At 35.8% G+C, this 16549-nt stretch overlaps 1 protein-coding gene across 1 annotated transcript in view; it reads right to left on the reverse strand.

Moving 5' to 3' along the window:
* Positions 1 to 910: 910 nt before the first annotated feature.
* The window catches only part of EYS (eyes shut homolog), a 1472707-nt gene continuing 1457068 nt past the window's right edge, over positions 911 to 16549 (reverse strand). The window contains 8 exon segments of the mRNA XM_044387239.3: positions 911 to 3569; positions 3572 to 3628; positions 3631 to 3711; positions 3714 to 4204; positions 4206 to 4494; positions 4497 to 4598; positions 4601 to 4669; positions 10045 to 10206. Coding sequence (XP_044243174.2) covers positions 3487 to 3569; positions 3572 to 3628; positions 3631 to 3711; positions 3714 to 4204; positions 4206 to 4494; positions 4497 to 4598; positions 4601 to 4669; positions 10045 to 10206 — 1334 coding nt within the window. The 3' untranslated portion in view covers positions 911 to 3486.

Consider the following 16549-nt stretch of genomic DNA (forward strand, 5'->3'; position numbering starts at 1 on the left):
TTAAAACATTGGTCAGGTTACCACTTAGCAACTAGTGACAACAAAGGGCAATATACATAATCAACTATTGACTTTTGTCTCCCAATAGAATTGGTTACTTCTTTTAAAAAGGTGCCAGCCCTGATTCTTTGATTCCTACTTCATAAAGAATTTCAGTAATTCATGTATAGATCAAGAAATACTAGGTTAATAGCTTAGAAGTGTCTTGAAAACATGAATCTACTTTATAGATTCAGAACAGAGTCATGGGGGGAAACTCCCAACAGAATATCTTTGAAGAAAAGGCAGTGCAGTAGAACTATGAATATCCCCAAATACCTTTGCTTTTTCTGTGAAATAGTTCAGTGTGTATGGATATATCTGCCCAAGCCGTATTTTTAAAATACTCCTTATTTTAAAAAAGAATACTATACTCCGCAATGATTTTTTTTTTGCAGCAACTTCTTTAAAAGGAATGTTTAAGGGGTGCCTGGCTGGCTCAGTTGGTTAAGCGTTGGACTCATGGTTTTGGCTCAGGTCATGATCTCTTGAGAGAGATCGAGCCCCACATTGAACCTCACAGTAGGCCTACACTCAGCGGGAAGACTGCTGGGATTCTCTTTCTCTGCCCCTCCCCCAGCTTAGGCTTTCACACACTAATAAATAAATCTTGAAAAAAAAATCTTTAAAAAGGTAAACAATGGGGCACCTCGGTGGCTCAGTCGGTTAAACATTTGCCTTTGCCTTCGGCTCAGGTCATGATTCCAGAGTCCTGGGATCTAGTGGCCTTGGATTCCCAGCTCATCAGGGGGCCTGCTTCTCCCTCTCCCTCTCCCTCTCCCTCCCTGCTGCTTACCCTGCTTGTGCTCTGTCAAATAAATTAAAAAATAAAAATAAAGAATAAATAAAAAGGTAAACATTGCCATCACCTGGCTTAGTAGATATTTCACCTTTATTTTAAAACGTTTACATTCAACACTGTTTCAGAAGCATTGTAACTTTTATAGTCAAGTTACCTTAAAGGGTTTCTGTATCAATTTTTTTGGGGTTGGAAAAGCATATCACAGGAAATCTTCAACAGTGTCATCCCAAAGATAGCAAAAATAAATAATGGTGATTATTCACTTCATGAAATTTTAGATTTAAAAGTTAAAAAATTATTTTCACTGAGTCATTTAGTCTTATAGGAAATTGCTAGGTAGCAGTTTTAAGTTCTTTCTTTGTGCGAAATTCTTGGAATTCAGTGGTGAGGGGTACCATTAGCTAGCCTCCAGTCTCTTGGAGCTTGCAGTATAGTGTAGGACAAGTGCCCACATCTTAATATAAAATTGCAGTTGTCAGAAGCAGCTCTAAAGCAGTAATTCTCAAACTTTGGTTTCAGGACTCCTTCACTCTAAAAGATTACTGAGAACCCTAAATATTTATGGATTATATCATTTAGCAATTTAGAAATTAAAGGTTACAATTTTTAAAGTGTTTAACAGTGATCCTATTATGTTAATATAACATTTGTATGAAAAATAACTTCTACTAAACTTAGTAAGAATGTCATTGTTTTCATTTTTCAACATCTCCAAAGTCTTAAGACAGCTGGATTCTCTTATATGCTTCTGCATTCAGTGTTTTAAGATATGTCATTTTGTTTGAAATACATGAAGAAAATCTGACTTCACGTTGGAATTGTCGTTGAGAAAAGAAGTATTCTGTGTATCCCCAGAAAATTTATGGGCTTTCAGGGGTACCCTGAAACGTTTTGAAGTGCTGCTTTAAGGATGGGTACTCTGCATTTATTATGAGAGAACGTGGCCTACTGTGATGGGGGTGTGGCCCATTGACGCTTTGGTAGCCTTACATAGAACAGCTTCCTTACCTTTATACGTAAGATGTGTATCTTTAAAGTTAGGTCTAATTATCAGCCATCAAAACAATTTAAGAGCTATTATGATTTTAATATCACCAAAGTTAAATGGTATGGACCAAAACAAATTTAGGTCACAGTTTTTCAGCAAATATTGGACAGAGTTTTCTTGCATGGTTTCTGTTAAAAAAAAAAAAAAAACCACGACTTTGAACCAATATGTAGACATTCTGCAGTTTTACATTATACGGTTCACACACGTTTTCTAATGTCAATATACGTGGGGACAATTTGTGTCCCATCGAATGGTGCCAAAGTTCTTAACTTTAGTTCTGGGGCCCTCCAAGGGCATCTACAGCTTTCTGATTGCAATGATGTGGCAAAAACAAGCTCCCCCCCCAAAAAAAATCTAAAAGCTTTCAAAATGATAAATTACCTGGTTTCTTTGTACAGACTGGAACCTGCACAGGCAGATTCTGCTTGATAGCATTGAGAAGTTAACTATGCACCAGTCCTTTTATTCGTAAACTCTTTCTGCCATTTAATAAGAAAATTACATATTTTTCCTTTCAAACGTCACAAGTTGCTTATTACCAAGATAATTTTTTTTTTTCTCCACATAGTCCTCCCTGTTAGTGCATTGTGTCAGTGGTGGTGTCAGTTGCTTTCTTGGTGGCCAAATTGTCATAAATATTAAACTCTAAAAAAGCTAAATAACAGCAGCAATAACTACTTTCCCCATCTGAAGTGGTGGAGTGGGATGGGGAGAGAAAATTCTATTCACAATTTTATCAATAACTGGTGGTTGGGTAAAATGGACTTCCACAAGTTAATGCTTTTAATGGTACAGATAGAATCAGTATGGTAACTTTCCAATGGCATTATTCAGAACCTGCTTTATGCCCAATTTTGAGACCTGTAGACTTGAAAAGTTAAGTGTAAATAAAGTTTAGTTTTTATATTTGATCAGTTATAGAACTATATGGTTTCAAAAGTCAAGTAAGTCTATAAGGTTTATAACAAAACCCAACAGTGTTTGCCCTACTCTTCTCTCCAGAGGTAACTATTTTTGATTCTTTTAGCCATTTCTTAAGATATTTGCCTTCATATTTGTGACATGTTATATAAAAAAAAAGGTTGCAAAAACTGTAACTATTAATGTCTTACTGTGGAAGGTAAGTGTTTAACCCTCACCAGCCAACTCCTTTCCTCCACCTCTGCCTTTCCACATTCATGTAAAAACTTTTGGTTTAAGTCCATATTTAAATTTCACATTATTGCAATCATGTAAGTATTCATAGCTGAGCCATGCAATAGAATATGGTTATATATTTTTTATAATTTTTATTTTTCCTATGGTAATTTGCTTTTTTTATTTTTCTTTGTATCATTTATCCCACCTAAATTTTATTTAAAATTTATTCAGAGATGTGTAAACACTAAATGGAATGAAAACTTTGGAATCAACATATTTACAGATATATTGGATGTAGGAAAACAACCAAAATCTTTTCTTCAGCTATATTTTCTAAACTCATAAAAAAGGATGTGTTAGCATTTAGACTACAATGTGCCAAAGAAATGACTACCAAAATAACCACTTACACATATATTTTGTAAATTAAAATCACAAGTACTAGTTTGTATAATTAATTTTGTTCATCTCCATTAAAAACATTATATCCCTCTGATTTAATTAGCTCATTTTTTTTTGAATCCTGAAAAAATACATTTTAATTTTGCCAACAAAATCTCTTTTAAAAATCTCTTGAGTCACTTTATTTACTTTTGGCCATATTCAAATCCCCCTAGATAACTAATGCCATCACAGTTTAGAACAACAAATTTCTTGTATGGGTCAATATCCTCAGAATTAGACTGTCATCTAGGTAGGCCTTAATAAGAGTCTGATTTTGAATTTCTCTTACAAGGTGCCATTTATTATGATAGAATGTGCCATTGTTATAGGTCATAGGCACAGAAAGGCTTTCTCCTAAGTTAACTGCTATTTTCAAGGACTGATTATGGAGACCAATTGCCAGAAAATCATTTTCTGCATTTTGAGCTTTTCCTATCCATACAAGTAAGCCTTCTGTCTCAGTAGTACTGAAATTTAAGTATATAGTAGTGAACTGAAAGTTTCTTTTCTTGTAATCTGGATCAATGTATTTAATGTAAGAATTACCCATAAATTTTGCAGCTGAAAATGAAGTTTTGTTTTCACAATACTTTCCCACCCAACCTAAAGCACACAAACAACTGTAGGATAATGACTGATCAGGTGTACATAGAAATTGGCGAAGACAAAGATTATTCAAACAATACACAGACTGGTCACATGTATTTCCAGCCCAGTGTGGCAAACATGCAAGAAAAAGTTGTGCCATTTACTCTACATTTACCCCTATTTCTGCACACATCGTATCCACAGGGTGTCCCTACATTTGAGCCACCTACATTTGAGCCGCCTTTTGCTCCTAATTCGGTTAATTGTAATTCTTGATTATTTATAATAACTTCTCGGACACAACCATGAAAACCTGTAGGTTCATTTGCTCTTGACATCGGATTTACAAGATGTAAGGATGACAGTCCTCCAGTATAGAATTCAGTATTTGTGTCCAGGGAGCTCATTTTAACATTGTCTTTTTCTGTTCGTTTATCCCATCTAGATCCAGGTAGCCTTCTGCACCAACTCTTCCTGCTTTAATCACATGCCAAGTACTTCCATTAGTCGTTACTTTTTGGAGAGTTTCTAGGAGATAGTTCTGTCACCAAGGTTGTAGCAAAGTTGAACAGAACCATTTACTAAGGAGATACATAAAAAATCACCTGTTTAGAAAGAAAACCAGTTAATTAGTAAGATTAAAATGTTGCTCCATTAAAAACTCTTGCCCTTTTTGGCTATTTGAGTAAGTTTTGGTTTGGGGGGAGAAAAGCAATAGTTTTGATCACAATAATGTTAGAGAATTTTGTTTCCGTTTACAGGTAAAAAATATATATGTATGTATTCATACACATATTATTCAGGAATTGGCCACATAAACTGAATGTATTGTGGTACTTAAGGGAGGTTTTCCTTTAATGATTTTATATGGTTAAGGATGAATGTGTAAAAATAGGTAACTTAGATGTTTTACTCCAAGCTGCTGATTCTGTTTTTGACAGAGATTGAGGAAGTAAGCAAGAGAATTAAGAGCAGTTAATACTGGGGCTGTGAACACCTCTTCTTATATTGTATGCTCTCCAAAGTTTCAGCCACGTCTTTGGCATCAAGTTCTGTCTACAACTACACAAATCCCTAGTGGAGATCTCTGCTTGGATGTTGTGAAGGCGCATCAAATGCCAAAGTTCATACCTCAGTTCCTCTCATACACCTGGCACCTTCGGTCTTTCCAAACTCAGCGAGTCAACTCTCTCGTCCTCCAGTTCTTCAAACCAAAAATTTGGATTTGATCCCTGATTCCATATATTTTCTGTTCCACAATAATCAGTCTATCAAAGATAGTTCTCTAATGAAACAGATTTAGTAACATTTTGGCTCACCATAAACCTCTTATTCTGTCTGCTTATGCCACCTTCATTAATTTTACTGTCCTATCTAGCTTCATCTATTGCTAGAGCCTCTTCACGCTTCCTTTCTGATTGATTTTAGAATCTACACTGAAGCTAAAATGATCTTTTCAAATGAAAAGATCTGGTCATTATACTGCCTTTTAATGGCATTCACTGTTGTTGAGCCTAAAATCACTTAACATCTATAGAGAGGCTCTGCACGTTCCCAGCCCCTTTCTCTAGCTTTACCTGGAGTGTATTCTCCCTCTCTTCCTCAACTCTCTTTACTCCAGGAACACTGACCTTGTTCTTGCCTCAGAACCATTGTGCATGTTGTTTTCTTTTTCTTGGAACACTCCTCTTCGTCCCCATTCCACCTCATCTAGGCAACGCCTACTATCTTTTGAGTCTGAGATCAAATGCCACTTCCTCAGAGAAGTGTTCCTTGATTCCCCAGAGCTGGTCAGGTTTGTTTCTATTAGTAAGTACTTTAATTGCACCATGATTCTCTCCGTCACAATATTTATCTCATTTTAAAATTATGTAGTCATCTGCAAACAAATATGATCCAGGATGTGTATGAAGTTGCAGTGAGGCATTCAGAGGAAGAGTAAATGCAACTCTATGTGCCTAGGAAAAGAATGCAGCCCTTCAATCTAAGACTATTTCAAGAGGTTAGCAAAGTACGGACATATCTTCCTCAAGACAGCATTTTCCCTTCTCCCTAACATTTCACAACCAATAAAAATTTCTTTTCTTATCCAAGGAGATTTCTTGGCACATGCTACTCTTGCTTCCTTTTCTCCGTGGGCAGTGCCACACTACCTCACCTCCCTCCCACAAATAGTGTCCTTTTCTTCTACTCACCCTTGTGGTCCACTTCAGACCATCGTTCTAGGACCGTTGGGAGACCTAGCAGTTCTACAGTGCTACACCTATGGTCTCCACTTGAGAAAACTATATGAGTCCATGCAAAGAATGGTTCTCTTAATGATTTTCCTCATAGAGAATTTCTAGCGGATTTAATCTGTGATTATTTGATTAACAGCTGCCTCATCCAGTAGCTTGTAAACTTCATGAGAATAGGGTCTGTGTCTGATTTGGCCCAACAGTTTATCTCCTGCACCTAGCACAGTACCTGGCACATAAGTAGATGCTAAATAAACAATTGTTGAATTAAGAAATCACCTTTGTGTAGTTGTGGGGTGCAATGACTCAGAGTATTTCTCAAATACTAGCTTGAGGCTGAAAGCAAGAAATAAAACATCTTTTTCCTGTAATGATGTGCAAATTTAAAAAGATTCCCAACAAAAGGAAGAAATTCACTTTATTCACATATTTTCTAACATGAATAGTATTTAAAGTCTAAAGAGAGAAGCAGAATTTGCAAACTTTGAGGTTATATAAAAAAATTAAATGTGGACTGGATCATCTAAATTTTTGTACCATAAGAAACTAGAACAATGAAACATAACTGATATTGTTTTAAAAATATATAACACTCTGAATATACTTTGTGGCCTGTAAGTGGACACAAATTCTCTTACAGGATTATGGAAGAAGTTTCTCTTGCTCCTTGTGTCACAGAGTGTCCTAGAGTAAGCAGTGTTACAGTGAAGGGCTACATTGGAATAAGAAGTATCTAAAAATGATTAGGAAAGCCAAAGCTGTGATCTATAATATCACTGGTAAAGTTGCCAACTCTAAGAGCAAAGAGAATAGCTTCTGCCAAGGAAAGCTTATTTTAACACAGTTTTGCTGGTATGTTCTTGTCTTGTGAAGAACTGACCCCCAAAAAGGTGTTTTTCTTTTCCCCCTCTGTGTCCCTGGAAGCTAAAATTGCTCTTGTAACCGTATTAGCAGATTTTGTCATGCAAACCTTTATTTTAGTAGACTAGAATATGGGTCATGGCTGTAGTCATGGCTGTAGTCATGGGTCATGAGTACATACTGGCATTAGGGTAAGTATGTGTTAGAAGTTGACAATTAGTGAACAGTTCTTCTAAGAAACTGAGCTCATAAATGGAATGAAGATCATAAATGAATTCACCTTGGCTATTTAATGCCTGTTTAACCATGTCTAGGGCCCTCCTTCCCTCATCTGTGCTGCCATTGCCGCCAGCCCTCACCTGCCACCCCAGCCATGTATCATAGATCAAGGCAACCTTTTAGGACCTAACATTTGTGAAGGGACTACAGAAGAAGTATATTAGGGAAATTTTATACTTTTATCTCCCTAAAAGGAAAGTGAAGGTAATATTATCTTTTATTGTTTGAATATGCTTTAACGTTATATTGTGGATGACCAGGCTTTTTATTTTTTATTTTTTTAAAGATTTTATTTATTTGACAGCGAGACAGCCAGTGAGAGAGGGAACACAAGCAGGGGGAGTGGGAGAGGGAGAAGCAGGCTTCCCAGTGGAGCAGGGAGCCCGATGCGGGACTCGATCCCAGGACCCTGGGATCACTCCCTGAGCCGAAGGCAGACGCTTAACGACTGAGCCACCCAGGCGCCCCTGACCAGGCTTTTTAAAAACATATTTGTGAGGATTATAACTATATCAAGATGAATTCAGGCTGTGATTAAGTTGTGCTTAATATAATAATGATAACTTTTATGTATCAAAACACTCACTTTAAGGTATGAAATACTTAACAGCAATGGATAAACAGGTGCCAAGGGTTTTTTCTTTAAAATCTCTTTCCAAAATCAAATATCTACAATCAATGAAGATAATTTTGAAATTATCATTTTGTTTTAAATTTTATATTATTTGAGATTATTAAAATTATTAACCTCTAAAGAGATAGAGATACCCTGTTAACTGAAAATTCGGCTTTTCACATATGAAAAGCTAATTGGTTGTTGATATCTAAATTTATTTTTTTACATTGTGTATTAAGTGGGCGTTTTTTACTAAAAGCTCCTCTCAGCAGAGAATCAGCTAGAAGTCTTAGTTAATGTTTACATCAGACATAACTCTTAAAGGAGGTACAAAGTACGAGAACATCACTTGTATTTTATGCAAATGTAAATAAATGAAACATACTTTACCACTTCATTACACCAACTGAACACTAATAAATAAGTTTATGCTTTTCATCCGATAAATGCCTTTAGGTTAATCTAAGTCTGAGAATGTAAAGCTTAGATTTTTAATAAAGTTTTCATGATTTCCTTACATAAGTTTCAAATGCAGCATCAACCATGACATGAAGCTAATACATATATTTTCATCTTTGTAAACAGTGTCTGAAGCAGAAAAAAGGACAATCTTGACTGACAGGAATTGAAATATAGTGCCATTTAATAACAGATGTAAGAAAAATATGCTCTTGGATTCCTATATGTGTTAATGTGTATGAGCTTTTTATTTTGCATACATAAAGATAAATACGTATCTAGCGTACTAATTATAAAACTACAGTACAACATTCTTCACCAGTTCAGTTCCAAATATATCTTGATTTTATGCCCTTATCATACAAAGGTTAATCCTGAGTTTTTTAATGAGCAATATAACTAAAGCTGATTGTCTTTTAATATCTCTTGATTTAGAAGTAGAAATTTTCTACTTGTGGACAATTCTTTCATTTGGCATTTTCACAGGGAGATTTAATCATGAATTTAAAAGGAAATATCAAATCTCAGGAAAACAAATATCTTCTAGGGTATATTTTGTAGCTCAATCATGTTATCTTTTTTTCTTTGAGATTATCTATTCTCCTTGAAATTATTTTGAAGGTATTTCACCAGTGCACTGAGATGGAAACACTTTAGTCTAATTCTCTGATACTCTAATCATTCAGCAGCATATTAGGACAACTTCAAAAGAGCTACTTAGATTAGATTGTGAAAATCAGGGTACCATTTGTGTTGACTATGGAAAACAAAAACTGATTTAATTATTTCCCAATGCTAAAATTTCGTTTTCTGAGAAACAACATGAAAGAAAAGTCAAATCTAAAATTTACAAATATTTTGTAATATAAATGTAACTATAAATGCAAATGTCTTTGTTAAAATTCTGGAGAAAGATATATGAAAATGGAAACCAACAGTAAAGTAATAAAAACTCAAAAACAATTTTTAAACTGCAAAATACTATATGGAGATTTTTATTCCATATTATTTTGCAGTAATTGTGCTACTTTTATAGTTAAAAATAATTTTACAAACTTATTTTGGAATGTGAATCCTAGGTTTATTATTTAGAGAACATATTGAATAACTTAAAATTTTTGGAGCTATAAATGTGGATGGATTTACTGGAAATATATCAATCATACCTTCCTTTCATTTATCTTTTATATACATATTTTGTTCCTTTTGACCTAGGACTATTATGCTTGGCTTCAACCTCTTCTGTGATGGGATTGTTATACAGTTGAGAATATACTATATTTGGTTTTTGCTAACTTTAATTGTAACACAGTTCTTGCTATTTTACTAAATTTTATATTTAGAGAGTCAGTTTATAAACATACACTTGCAATGATAACAGAACATATAAGTATCAAGCATTTACATATTTTATAGGCTCAATGACTTAAAAAAATAAAAATACTCCATTAACACATTGCTTCATAGACTACTGGGAATTAGCTAGGATTTCCCGCCCCCCGCCCCGCAAACATCTTGCCAACTTTACCTGATTGTGCTTTTAAGTGTTGTGCAACATAAAATCAGATGCCATCTGCAGAAAGAGGCTGAAACTGCAATTGAATATGTGTCTTTTTTCGAATACGGAAGGAAGCAAAAGACATCCGGGATAATTCATGGCTTCTGAAAGGTGGATCACTTATAGATAAAACTAACAAAGCAAAAGCATGAGTTAAAAAAACAGTATTGCTCATAAATACAGTAAAGGTACATAATTTTATCATTTAAGAACTTACCTTATCTTCCAAGGGTTGCTCTTCACTAAATATACTGAATCATGGTAAATCTGTTTTAATCCCACTAACTGTAGGCTTTCTGTAATGGAGCCAATTATTGAACAGTCTTTTTTTTTTTTTTTTATGTTTTTTTATTACGTTATGTTAGTCACCATACAGTACATCCCTGGTTTCTGATGCAAGGTTCGATGATTCATTAGTTGCAAATAACACCCAGTGCACCATGCAATATGTGCCCTCCTTACTACCCATCACCAGTCTATCCATTCCCCCACCCCCCTCCCCTCTGAAGCCCCCAGTTTGTATTGAACAGTCTTCTATTCCTTGTGGTAACTATGCTCCATTTGGCTGGTGCCGTGTGGCACAGATTCTCTGCTCTAGCTTGTATTATAGAGACGCATCAGATGCAAGATTCTAAGAATGGTTTATTCTTATCTCAAGAAATAGACATTCTTGGGAATGCCTTACATTAATAACGCTTTCCAAAAGGTGATTCCAATTGTGGCAGGTAGAAGGCATCACTATATGAATTATTCTTTAGTTTCTATATTTCTGATTAAAATGTACAGTGTAATCAAGTCAAGATAAGATTAAAGTGATTATGTAAATAGAAATAAATATTTTACTTGACAATTTATTTTTTATTTTTTTAATAATTTATGTTATGTTAGTCACCATACAGTACATCCTTAGTTTTTGATATAGTGTTCCATGATTCATTGTTTGCATATAACACCCAGTGCACCATGCAATATGTACCCTCCTTAATACCCATTACCGGGTAGCCCATCCCCCCACCTCCCCTCCCCTCTGAAGCCCTCAGTTTGTTTCCCAGAGTCTATAGTCTCTCATGCTTCATTCCCCCTTCTGATTACACCCCCTTTCCTTATCTCTTTCTTCTCCTACCGATACACTGGTGTTTCTTACAGCTATGTACGTAGACCTTTCCTAATGCTTCCACAACCACTTTGAGTCATGCTTCCCTATTCGTAATCGATGATGTTACTGGTGGACATTATCTTGACACTCTTGTTTCCTAAGAATAAGGGTGTGGACGTTTCCCTAGGACTACAAACCCAATTTTGAGAAGGGATGCCTATGCATGAGGGAGCTTTAGTTGACGGTTCCTAGACACTGTTGTCTATTACATATGAGAATGAGGCACAATGTTCATGTTTCCATACATGGCTCAGTCAGTTAAATGTCTGACTCTTGGTTTTGGCTCAGGTCATGATCTCAGGGTCATGAGATCAAACCCTGCATCAAGCTCCATGCTCAGAGAGGAGACTGCTTGAGATTCTTTCTCTCCTTCTGCCCTTCCCCCTGCTTGAGGTTGTGTATGCTCTCTCTCAAATAAATAAATCTTTAAAAAAAAATAATGTATTTACTTTTTTCACTCAACAATCTATCTTCATGAGACTCTGATGTTAGCATATTTTGCCTATTGCTTCTTCTAAACACTTGCACTGTATTTTTAAAAATAAACAATCTTTAGAGAAGTTTTAGGTTCACAGGAAAACCGAGCAGTAAGTACAGTAAGTACTCCCCTGCCCCCTACCCCACATATATAACCTCTCCACTATCAACATCCTGCTACAGAGTTATACAGTGAACAACTGATGAACCTATATTGACATATCATTATCATCCAAAGTCCACGGCTTAAATTAAGTGTCATTTTCAGTGTATGTTCTGTGGATTGTGACAAATGGATAATGACATGTATCTATCATTATTGTATCATACAGAATAGCTTTACTGTCCTAAAAATACTGTGTACTTCACCCATTTTTCTCTCCCTTTTCCTCCCCAGCCCCTGGTAATCACCAATATTTTTACTGTCTTCCTAATTGTGCCTTTTCCAGCATGTCATATAGTTGGAATCACAAAGCATGTTGCCCTTTCAGCTTGGCTTTTCTTCAATAAGATGCATTTTAAGGTTCCTCCAGGTCTTCATGTCTCATTTCTTCATAGCTTATTTCTTTTAGTGCTGAATACTATTCCATTGTATGGATGTACCACAGCTTATTTATTCATTTATCTACTGAAGGATATCCTAGTTGTTTCCTAGTTTGGGCAATTATGAAAGATGTTTATAACATCATTCCAATCGTCCAACTCTCTTCCAAAGTGGCTATACCATTTTGCATTCCCATCAGCAATGAATAAGAATTCCTGCTGCTCTATACCTTTGTCAGCATTTGGTGTTGTCAGGGTTTTGGATTTTAGCCTAAAATGGTATGTAGTGGTATGGTATGTTAGATGTTGATATGTCCTAAAGAGAAAAATTAGGTTGTATGCATGTGGAGTCAATGAAGGTGATATTAGACTAAAGACCTCACAAAGGTGAATAAATGACCTCTGAGGATCTATGGGGAGACAGAAAATAAGTGCAAGGCCCATGAGGTGAGAAGTTTCTTGCCATGATCAAGGAAAAGGAAGAAGAAAAGTGTGACTGAAGGGGCAATAAAGAAGGGGAGAGTTTTATTTTTATTTTTTAAAAGATTTTATTTATTTGACAGCACACGCACAAGCTGGGGGAGCAGGAGAGGGAGAAGAAGGCTCCCTGCTAATCAGGGAGACTGACTCGGGGTTTGATCTCATGGGATCATGACCTGAGCTGAAGGCAGATGCTTAACCCACTGAGCCACCCAGGTGCCCCAAGAAGGGAAGAGTTTTAAAAGAGAAGGTCAGAGAGGTTATGGGGCCAGATCACATTGTCAAGAATTGTGATGTGTTTGAGATTTTACCTATTGGTAAGCTAATAGGAGCCTGCCACATTTCATAGATAACTGGAGAAAACATGAAATACCTGGGTCAGAGACAAAGAACAGTTCATTACAGCATAGCAGTAACAAGAGTATCAGAATGTTTTTGTCAGTTCCAGAATCCCCTATTCTCTTAGAAAAATGTGAGAGGGCCAACTGATGCTGTGTGTTGCTTAGAAAGGAAATCTGAGCTTAGAGGTCTAAGTCTTTTATAATTGGCAGTGAGCATGCCTGCTCTTTGCCCTGGAGGAAGACACCATCTCTTTCTTCCAAAGCAGGAAACATTTGTTTCAAAGTTAATATTATCGGTAGTGAAATGGACCTACATCATGTACCTCTTCACGTGCACAGAATCATTTTCTGCAAAGATCTGTGGTGTTTCTGTATTTCTGCAAAGATTAAATGATTTGAACCTGGTCATAAAGAAACATCAGACAGATCTAAGTGAAAGGTCATTCTACAGGATACCGTCAAGGATATGGAAAACATATAAGATAGAGAAACTATCCAGATTGAAAGAATCTGAAGAGACATGATAACCAAACACAACATATATCCCTAGAGGGCATCCTGGATCAAAATGGATAAACACATTGTTGGGGGCAGTTGAGGGCATTTGAATCCGGTCTGTGAGTTGGATGGTAGTGTTGTACTAATGTTAATTTCCTGATCTGGAGGTTTGTGTGCTGGTTATATAAGAGAATAGCCTTTCATTTGGGGGAAATAACCACAAGGGTATTCAGAAATGATGGGGCATCACATCTTTCGATTGCTCTTAAAAGGTTCAGAAAAAGACTAATAATGATAAATGGTGTGCGTGTAGGTGTGTGTGTGACACAGAGAAGAAAATGCAATAAAGAAATAATTGGAGAGTATGGGGGAAAATATAGGAATTCTTTTTATTACAGCAACTTTCCGGTAAGTTTAGAATTATTTCAAAGTAATTATTAAAAATTATTTTCCTTGTTATTTTCATTATATACCTCCCTGTAAAAGCACTTTCAATACTTAAGGTACCTTTGTGTTTATTGGACAAAATGACTTTGTAAACACCTCAAAAATAAGCTCAGTTACAGCAAATAAAAAAACCAAAACAAAAGCCAAAAAGGTGAATGTTAAACTGATCATTGTAAGATCTAGTGCTACCTGTTACTGATGGGCAGTAACTTCTCATGTGTGATCTTTCAGCCAACCAGGTATGTTGCATTTGGAAGAAAACACAAGTGACTTTCCAGATAACACAAACTTTAGTCATGACTATCACTTTCACGACCTTGTCAATTATAAATAGGATTCTCTGAGAAATTACTAATATTTATATTACCACTGTTTAAAAGCTGTGGCATTGACTGGCACCAGACCAGGGCAAGCTGGTAAAAAGAAAGTAGAATGGGCTGCTTAGCAAAGTAAAAACCCTTGGATTGCAATGATGCTCCATGTAATTTAGGGAACACATCGATTTTTAAAACAAGCAACATTTTAATTTTTAGGAAACTGCCAAACTATTTTCTAGAGTGGCTATATAAGTTTACATGTTCACCAGCAATGTATGAGAGACCTAATTTCTCTACATTCTCACCAGCACTTGGTTTGTCTCTATTTTTTAAGTTTTAAGTGTACAGTGATATCTCATTGTCCATACACTCTTTTCAGACTTGTGGGTATATATAACACCTTTTGTTTTCAGCCTTGAGGCCTCAGCAGAAACAGACAACCAGAAAAGTCAAATCTCACTGTACAGTGATTCAAATAACCTCTGACTTAATACCTTGCCAAAAAACACATTTATGCCTACAGATTCTCTGTGAATAATCTTTAAAGAATTTTAGAATATTATCTCTCAGAGGAAGAAAAGAATGTACAAAATTAAACCAATATTAAGCCAATCTAGGAGAGAGAATTATCAGTTTAATCAAATTATTACATATTCTTTTTAAAATTAGTTATTTTTACCCTCTTGTTCGGAAGTAATTTTTAACTTATTAAAAATTGAAGAAATAAAACTAATACAAAGAATATTGTACCCATAGTTGTCTTTTGCTAATTTTCAACCCCTCTGTCTAGCTGTCTATATGATACATATTTTTTCTCAATCAGTTGGGGTAAGTTCCATACATCATGGCTCTTTGCACCTAACAAATTATAGATATTCTCTTTATATGTAACCACAGTACAGTTATTAATACATTTGTAATGTTAATACTATACTTTGTCTGACATTCATATTCCAGTTTTTTTAGTTGATACAAATATCCTTTATAATATTTTCCTCTAGAGTATGAAATTCCATCTAAACTGAGATGTTGTACTGAGCTGTCATGTCTCTTTATTTTTATTTTTTTAAAGATTTTATTTATTTATTTATTTATTTTAGAAAGAGAGAGAGAGCGTGAGCAGGAGCAGGGGGAGAGGTGGAGGGAAAGGGACAAGAGACCCCCACTGAGCAAAAAGCCAGACTTGGGGCTCAATCCCAAGACCCTGAGATCATGACCTGAGCCGAAGTCAGATACCTAACCAACTGAGCCACCCAGGTATCCCATCATGTTTCTTTAAATGTCTTTTCATCGAGAACATTTCCACAGCCTTTCATTGTCTTTATGACCTTAAATTTTAAAAACAAATGTATTTAAATTCAAGTTAGCTAACATATAGTATAGTATTGGTTTTAGAAGTAGAATTTAGTAATTCATCATTTACATATAATACCCAGTGCTCATCCCAACAAGTGCCCTCCTTAGTGCCCATCACCCATTTAACCCATCCTCCCGCCCATTTCCCCACCAGCAACCCTCACTTTGTTCTCTATAGTTAAGAGTCTCTTATGGTTTGCCTCCCTCTCTGTTCTAATCTTATTTTTCCTTCCCCTTCCCTATGTTCACCTGTTTTGTTTCTTAAATTCCATATAGGAGTGAAATCATATAGTTGTCTTTCTCTGACTGACCTATTTCACTTAGCGTAATACCCTCTAGTTCTATCCACATTGTTGCAAATGGCAAGATTTTGTTCTTTTTGATGGCTGAGTAATATTCCATACCGTATACATATACACCACATCTTCTTTACTCATTCATCAGTTGATGGGCATTTGGGCTCTTTCCATATTTTGGCTATTGTTGATAGCGGTGCTATAAACATTGGGGTGCATGTGCCTCTTTGAATCACTATTTTTGTATCCTTTGGATAAATGCCTAGTAGTGCAATTGCTGGGTTGTAGGGTAGTTCTATTTTTAACTTTTTGAGGAACCTCCATACTGTTCTCCAGAGTGGTTGTACCAGTTTGTATTCCCACCAGCAGTGCTTCCCCTTTCTTCACATGCTTGCCAACATCTGTTGTTTCCTGAGTTGTTAATTTTAGCCATTCTGACAGGTGTGAGGTGGTATCTCATTGTGGTTTTGATTTGTATTTCCCTGATGATGAGTGATTTTGAGCATTTTTTCATATGTCTGTTAGCCATTTGTATGTCTTCTCTTCTGCCTAATTCTTAACTGG

This window comes from Ursus arctos, unplaced genomic scaffold (assembly GCF_023065955.2).
Source record: "Ursus arctos isolate Adak ecotype North America unplaced genomic scaffold, UrsArc2.0 scaffold_29, whole genome shotgun sequence".
Lineage (NCBI taxonomy): Eukaryota > Metazoa > Chordata > Mammalia > Carnivora > Ursidae > Ursus > Ursus arctos.